Source organism: Manihot esculenta, chromosome 5, assembly GCF_001659605.2.
Source record: "Manihot esculenta cultivar AM560-2 chromosome 5, M.esculenta_v8, whole genome shotgun sequence".
Classification (NCBI taxonomy): domain Eukaryota; kingdom Viridiplantae; phylum Streptophyta; class Magnoliopsida; order Malpighiales; family Euphorbiaceae; genus Manihot; species Manihot esculenta.
Genome location: NC_035165.2, coordinates 16,442,855 through 16,451,173, shown reverse-complemented (window position 1 = coordinate 16,451,173; position 8,319 = coordinate 16,442,855). Strand labels below are relative to the sequence as shown.

At 37.9% G+C, this 8,319-nt stretch overlaps 1 protein-coding gene across 1 annotated transcript; it reads left to right on the top strand.

The window, feature by feature from the left end:
- Positions 1–3,709: 3,709 nt before the first annotated feature.
- On the top strand, positions 3,710–6,315 carry LOC110615005. The gene is made up of 2 exons (XM_021756708.2): positions 3,710–5,154; positions 5,254–6,315. The coding sequence occupies exons 1-2, from the start codon at positions 4,001–4,003 to the stop codon at positions 6,143–6,145; spliced, it is 2,046 nt and encodes a 681-aa protein (XP_021612400.1). The 5' UTR covers positions 3,710–4,000; the 3' UTR covers positions 6,146–6,315.
- The last annotated feature ends 2,004 nt before the right edge of the window (positions 6,316–8,319 follow it).

Genomic DNA, 8,319 nt, shown 5'->3' with positions numbered 1-8,319 from the left:
TCCCCACAAATCCCCTTAAACTCACTCTAAAACTCATGCAAACCATGCAAAAGAAAAGCTGGACAGAACACTTTCGGCGGCAGGTTCGGCGGCCGAAAGTCCTCTCCAGAGACGAAAGTCAAGCACCTTCGGCGGCCGAATCTCTACTTTCGGCTGCCGAACCCTTTCGGGGGCAAGTTTCTTAGGCCAAAAGGCACTCCAGAGACGAAAGTCTCTAACCTTCGGCAGCACCTTCGGCGGCCGAACTCCCCTCCAGAGTCGAAAGTCCAAAAGCTCAGGGGCAAGCTTGGGCAGCCGAAGCTACCTCCTCATGGGTTCGGCGGCTGAATGTCCCTTCGGCGGCCGAACCTGAGTTCATCAGCAGGGCAGAAACTTGCCTTGCCTCTCGCCAAATGCATCAAAATCCTCTCCAACTTCACACCGCACTTCCTCAACTTGCATACACTCATGTATATGCTCAAAGGGGTCAAAAACTACCTAAAAACCCCAAACACACAACACAAACAACACAGAAACAAGCTCTATGCACAAAATCATCAAAACCTCACAAATAACCCTATTCATGCAACTCTCTCCATAAACCCCATAAAACCTTCAGAAAACATAAAAACAAGCTCAGGATCTTCACTTACCTCTTGAAACCAAGAAGATGAACGATCCGAACGTGGAGTTTTGAAGCTACTCTCCTTCAAACTCTCCAAACTTTCAAACTTCAAGTTTCTAGCTCAAAACCTTCAAAATACCATAAAAACTAATCAAATCTTTGCATGATTTAATGAAAACATGAAGAAAACTCTACAAAGGACAGGGTCTCACCTCAGAAGACAAAAGAAATGGTGCTCTTACCGCTTCAACCGACCGAGGGCCATTTATAGGTGGCTGGCCAGACCACCTTCGGCGGCCACACGTGAAACCGAAAGCCATGCATGTTCGGCGGCCGAACCTCAACTTCGGCGGCCGAACCTGGCTTTTCTGCCTTGGTTCAATTCATTCAAAAACTCATTTCCTTAAGCTTTAAAACTATAAAACATACCAAAACATTTGAGAAAAACATAAATCTCACCCTTCTAGAGACTTTCGGCAATCGAAACTCCATCAGAAAGTAGAATTCCGATGCCGGACTCTAACCGGGTATTACAGAACCTGCCCCCGAAGGACCCCAACTTTCGGATCTGTAGAGGACCTTCGGCCGCCGAAGGTGCCACCGAAAGTCCTCTGCCCAGCCTTCCTTTACTTGTTTTATATGCATGTTTTGTGATGCTTTAGGGGGTTTTGGGGAGTTGTTTAGAGTCATGTAATAGTTGTGTTGGTCCCTCATTTGAGTCCACTTGTGTAGGATCGGACGAGGGAGACCGTAGAGGCCTTTAGTGAGCCAGCTACGTCTTTATCAGTCGAGCGTAAGCCAGAGGTGAGTAGAACTAAACTAATCTATTGTTTTTAAAGTAATCAAACTTTTAAGCATGTTCATGCATCATGAATGCCATGTTATGTAATAGGTTGTTGCATTAGAATTCACGAATATGATGCATTGCATAATTTACTGTTGATGTGGATGGATATTGGATGACCCACTATCCCTTGATATGATATGATACGGAAGTCCAGGTTGAGACCCATTCTATGCCCTTGGCACGATATAAGAGAAAGTCCAGGTCGAGGCCCATTCTACGCCCCTAGCACAGTTGGATATGTTATATTATGTTTAAGAGGAAGTCCTGAGGAGCTCCGTCGAGGGCCGGGCATTATTTTGATATGTAGAGGGTTACTGGTGACAAGTCCATATTGATGTGTATTGTTTGTGTTGTGATACATGTCATGAGAGTATATGATTATTAAACTATTTTTTATATTATGCTCACTAGGCTCTTGTAACTTATCCCTTTCCTCTAACCCCAGGTTTGCAGGGTCAAGAATAGCTTGGGAAGTCGGCTAGAGGGTGGTATAAGTTTATGTAACAAATTAGTAGTGGACATGTACTATGTCATGGATTAGTTTTGTGCTTTGCCCTAGTTTATGTTTTGTATATCCCTGTTTATCATGATCTTTATGTAAAAGTTTTAATGATAAGTTATATTGAACCAAGCTTGAGGCATGTGATATTTACCATACTAGAGCATTTGATGAGAGCTCTAGTGTGGGTTTATGTATACAGTTTATGTTGAATGCACAGGTCGAGCCTGGTATATGAAAAGTTTAAATTTTTATGAAAATGTGTGATCATGTATGGGATTTTATCAGGTATTTAGGATGTCTAGTAGGCTTGCTACGGGTTCCGGCGATCTTAAGTCGATCTGAATCTTAGCGCCGGTAGCGATTTGGTTTCCGGGACGTTACATTATGCTTTAACTTGATCGGTATCTTAGGCATTGGTAAAAGTAAATCATGCAGATCAGGATTCAATATATATGAGATTTTCAAAGTAGTAAGCCAAAAAGAGCATCTTAACTTTCCAAACAAAATTCGTTTCATCGAAGTTTTCTAATTTTACAAACTCTTGATTCATAATAGAAATAGCCTTTGACTCTATAATTAACTCTTCAAATTTGTTAGAACAGTAGATGTACAGATTGTCTTTTAAAGCATGAAAGAAAACACTTTCTTTTAGAAGTTAATTGCTCCTATTCTAGTTGTTGTAGAATTGTGGTAATAATCCTTCAGAATATAATAAAGCCACAAAAATCACAGAAAACCATTCTTTGATTTTCCAGAAGAGTTTTAATTGAAGAAGTAAGAGAGAAAAAATAATATACGATTTGAAATAAAATTGATATTTAACACAAATTGTAACAGTTTGTAACTTTTAGTGGTACCTGTTCAAATAGATATATTCAAGTAACTGTCAAGCAGTTAAAAATTTAAATTTCTTAAAAATTTTTATTTTTAAATCACACGTTCGTGTTCCGATCTCAAATATTAAGTAGTTTGATTTATAATATTGTTTGATTAGTTTTGAATTTCTTTCGAATCACTTTATATTTGAATTAAAGTTTTTTACAATATAAATACTAGAAATGTTTTGTAATTTTTCTATGATATTCTTTTGTATTCTTTCTTATAATTCATATAGTGAACAAAATTAAATCTTGAAGTGGTCAAGTAAGAGAAGTTACAAAATATGCAGATTCAGGCACAAAGATAAAATAAAAGACAAAATAAAAAAAAAAGCATAAAAAACATATATGGTGAAATTTTTATATTTGTGTAGAAAAAAATGGCAGATAATTAATGGTGCAGTGGGTATTTTAGTAAAATTGTGATTTAGTAAACTTAAATTTGATGAGAAATATTGTGATTTTTATATTATTCACTTTTTCTAATTTTAGTAGTAATTAATTAAATTACATAATTAACATTCATTCAATTATTATTACATGATTTCATATTAATTTTATTATGCCATCAATGAATGTATGAATAGCATTAATTGATATCAAATGTGAAAGCAGGCACATCCCATAAGGCAAAAGCACAGAGCTCCATCACCCATCATGTGACTGCGCAATTTGCGAAATAAATTTGTAACAACAACTTGCGCAGAGGTATAAATCTAGCTGTTAACAGATTATCAAAAAGAAAAAAAAAAAAAAGAAAAGAAAAAGAATGACCTTGGAGTTGGATAATATGAGCACGTTCGTCGGCGATTCTGCTCTCTTGGGTTCTGCTTTTCTATTACAATCTCCTCGTATCTGAAGGAAACCAAAGCCTCTTATTTTTTTAATTTATTTTATTATTATTAAAGTTCTCGAAGTCTGTGGTCTCTTTGCTTTTATTTATAATCCGCCGTTTCAGAGGAAAGTTTGATTGATTCACACACATGCATGATAGAGCTGGAATTTAATAAAGCATACATGGAACCTAGAAATTGAAGCTTGCAAAATTACAAAGGAAACTAGAAAGCCTTTAAAGCTTGTATATGTAGCAAGAAAATTATATTATAAACATCAACCGTCTTCTTTCACCCCTCTCCCACCTCAGCATCCCAGATTAGAACTCACGATTCATGGATCCCCCGCCCCTCTCACCCCTTCCTGCCACCGCCGCCACCAGCATACACATCAACTATCCGGAGTCCGTCGAGTCCTCTCCCCGATCCCACACGGCTGACACTTTCCATGAGCCCCTACCACTCATCCCAGGTGCCAAGCTTCGCCTAATGTGCAGCTATGGAGGCCACATCATCCCTCGTCCGCACGACAAGTCCCTCTGCTACGTCGGAGGTGAGACAAGAATTGTAGTTGTCGACCGCCACTCTTGTCTTTCTTCCCTAACATCTCGACTCTCCCACACTCTGCTTGATGGGCGTCCTTTCACTCTCAAGTACCAGTTACCCCACGAAGACCTCGACTCTCTAGTCTCTGTAACCACTGATGAAGATCTTGATAATATGATTGAAGAATATGATCGGATAACTTCATCTTCCTCGTCGGCTTTAGCTCCCTCTCGTATCCGCTTGTTCCTTTTCTTTGGCAAGCCTGAAACTGCAGCGTCTATGGGGCCACTTCTTGCTGATGCAAAGTCAGAGACATGGTTTGTGGATGCACTTAATGGTTCTGCTTTATTTCAAAGAAATCTCTCAGATACTGCTACCATGGATTGCTTGGTGAATCTTGATAATGATCATCATCTTCATGAGTCGGAGGCTCAAGCAGAGTGTGTAGAAGGATCAGAGGGAGAGAATAAGGAAGGAAAAATTAATGTACAAGTGGCAGTAGTACATCAAGATTTGCAGGCTATGATGCCAGACTCGCCAATTGTGGAGAATGGTTCGTCATTTGGTTCATCTTCTTCTTCCCCTTCAATGTGCAACCTGCCTCCTATTCGAGTTCGTGTGGAAGATCGTCACAGAGTTAGCGCAGAGGAACAATTTGCCCAGACGACATTTGCGCAAGTTGTGCAGAAACAAGATGATGGTTATGGCCTTCTATCTGCTGCTTTGCCTCCTCTTCCTACAGCACTGGCTACGGTCGGAAATGTGGCAGCGCTTAATCCTGCAGGCGGTTCTAGCGAGAATTTGAATCGGGCTTTGTCAGATGATGAGAGATCAGATCAGGGTGTGCCAGTCACTTTTCGTAAACCACCATTGCCTCTGCAGCCTGTGCAACACAAGCCTTGTGCCTTCGGTTATAATCTTCCTTCCCCAGATTCAGTTGCAAGGTATATGTAAACTCTTCTCATTTAAGCAATGGTTTCCATTGAAACAGAGATTGGGAAATAAGTAATCAATGTCTTTTGATTGGTGATCTAACTATGCAGTGATATAAGCAATGCATCTGCAAATTCTCTCTCGAAGCCCATGTATTATCAAGAGCAATCTCAAGCTGCAGTTGGAGACAGCAGGGCTCCTCTGAACCCAGATACAAAATCTGAAATTCCAGTTCCAAGCTCTCAAATTCAAATCCAACAAGCTCAAAATCCTGGGTACTCGTCGCCGACACAGTTCGATCAGCAGCAACAGCAACAATTGATACACACCAGCACACATTTTATACCTCATCCAGCCACAACTCCATTGCCTATATCATCTTACTACCCAATTTATGCTCCTCCTACTCCATCACAGCAACTACAGCCACAACAGCCACTTGATCAGCAGTACCCTGTATATGTAATGCCCGTCGCCCAAACACAGCCTTACATGTCTGTGCAATCTAATATTATGGAAACTGCAGCTACTGTAATAGCCCCAAGCCGCCCACCAACACCAACTCCTAGCGTAATTGCTGCTTCTGCAGCTTACAAGGAACCTTCACATCCACCCCTTTACCCCACAAAGGCTGCAGCCAACAGCGCCGGTCTAGCTAAGCCTGAAACGGGTGCAGGTGTGTACAGAACAGCCGTGAACTCAACTCCAACATTACTCCCAATCCCAGCTGCTCAATTTCAGCAACAATATGTGGGTTATGCTCCAATGCAACAATTATCTCAATCTATTGCCGTTCCTGCTGGTGCTAATGTTAATTACGGTTTTGAATATGCCAAAACGACACCGGAACAAGTCTATTACGCTCATCAGCTTCAAGCTTCCCAGTTGTCTTCTCAGTTCCAAACCATGACCCCAGCTGCTGCTGTAGCTCTAGCTGATGCTTCAAATCAGCTCCCAACGAGCAACACCATGCACCAGATTGCATCCTCACAGCCTCTCTGAAGTACCATATGTTGGTTCCTCTTCTTCTTGGTAATATTCTACTTTCATTTTCAGTGGGAAATATGCAGAAGACTTATTTAATAAAAGTTCTGTACAAGAAAATATTATTGAGAACCAAGATTCATATACCGCTATTTATAAAATAAATTCATCAACCAGTGGTTGATTCAAAGTTTTAAGAATAAAATTTCTTTAAGCAATTTTAATTAGAAGCGAATATATATGCTAGTTATAATGAGAAAAATTAATTTCATGTAATAATATGTACAATGGACATATAAATTTTGATAATTAATAAACGGTAGGACTAAGATATATAAAATCTGCATAATTTAAAATTATAATAAAATTAAATTAAATATATTTTAATTCTTGAATTTTAACATAATTAACGAATTGATTCCTTTATTTTTAAAATCAAACCCATAAATTTTTAAATTTTAAATCCGTTCAAATAAAAATTTTTGGTATATTTTTTTTCCTTAGTCAACTATTTAAAAGAAAAATATTTTCAATAACTAAAATAATCTTTTCTCTCTTCATTAAAAAAGTGAATGCCAATTTTTCTCATTCAACTAAAAACGGTATCTCCTCTGCATTGATAACTCCCATTACATCCGGTTGGTTCTTGAGGTGGTACCTCCTAAAACAAGATCCAATGGTTCATGAGATGGCGTGTGGGCAGCGATCTTGGCCCAAGATTGTTGGTTCCAATTCTTGGTAGGTTGGGTGTGGTGTCTGCATCGTGAATAGACTTACTGGAGATGGAGGAGTGTTGGATATTTAACAAATTATTTCAAAAGAATTATAAAAATATTTTGAAATAAGTTATAGATTTTAAGTTGGTTAAAAAGATTTTTTCCACTTTAAATTATCTTAATCTTTATCCTAACTAAACCAGATTTTTTATTTGATTTTGTGGATATCTTAAATCTTTATCTTAACTGAATAATATTTTTATCTGATATTGTGGATTTGAATAACCATAAGCACTATAAATAGCAGTGTATTTATGTGTTATGGGATACACACAAAAACCTAAATACTTCTCTTTTCTCTCTATTGTTTCTTCTCTATTTCTGGGTAATTAAACATAAGCTGCTGTTCTTGCTCCTGGGTTACTTGTAATTCAGAAGGCTTGTTGAATCCTGGAGGATACGCAACTGTAGGCGAATTATCCTTAAGGACAGTGATTATTATCACGCCTCAAGCAATATTCTGCTCATCTTTTATTTATTTTCTCTATCTTTTTCTACCATTTTCCAACAATCTTAAAGATAATGGCTGAAATTACTTCTCCCCACAATACTTCCATTACTGGACCTGTTGATCCTTCTGCCACTGTCATTCCAAGTGGTGTTCCTGCTGCAATGATGCAACCTGCCATGACAATGTCCAAGCCATTCCCAGATGTCTCCAAAATTGAACAATTCAATGGTGACAATTTCAAACGCTGGCAAGAACGTGTATTTTCAGTTCTTGATATGCATGGAGTTGTTTTTGCTCTCACCGATGTGAAACCTGCAGAAACTTCCAACAAACAATGGGAATTATGGGTTCATGCTAATAAGGTATGTAGGTACACTATTATTAGCACATTATCTAACAATCTCTTTGATGTTTATTGCTCTTATAAAGAAGCAAAACAAACAAAGAAAACTTGTGCTTCTGTTTCTAGAGAAACTGAATTATTAAATTTAATTCATACTGACTTAGGAGATTTAAAACAAACTATGACTAGAGGTGGAAAAAGATACTATGTAATTTTTATTGATGATTTTTCTAGATATACTAAAGTATATTTATTAAGAAATAAAGATGAGGCCTTTGACATGTTTCTTGCATATAAAAATGAAGTAGAAAATCAATTAAATAGAAAAATTAAAAGAATTAGATCACATAGAGGAGGTGAATATGTCTCGCTTAATCATTATTGTGAGAAATTACCCCACCATATTCACCTGAATCAAATGGGGTAGCAGAAAGAAAAAATAGAACTTTAAAGGAAATGATGAATTGTTTACTTGTTAGTTCTAATGCACCAGATAATTTATGGGGTGAAGTCATTTTATCTGCATGTCATTTACAAAATAGAATTCCTTATAAAAAAAAAAAAACTGGTATTACACCTTATGAATTATGGAAGGGTTATCCTCCTAACTTAAAATATTTAA

Excerpts from the sequence above, each read along its gene's own strand:
- LOC110615005 (XM_021756708.2), top strand. The coding sequence starts at position 4,001 with ATGGATCCCCCGCCCCTCTCACCCCTTCCTGCCACCGCCGCCACCAGC. Across the intron at positions 5,155-5,253 it reads TCCCCAGATTCAGTTGCAAG|TGATATAAGCAATGCATCTG; the intron begins GTATATGTAAAC and ends CTAACTATGCAG.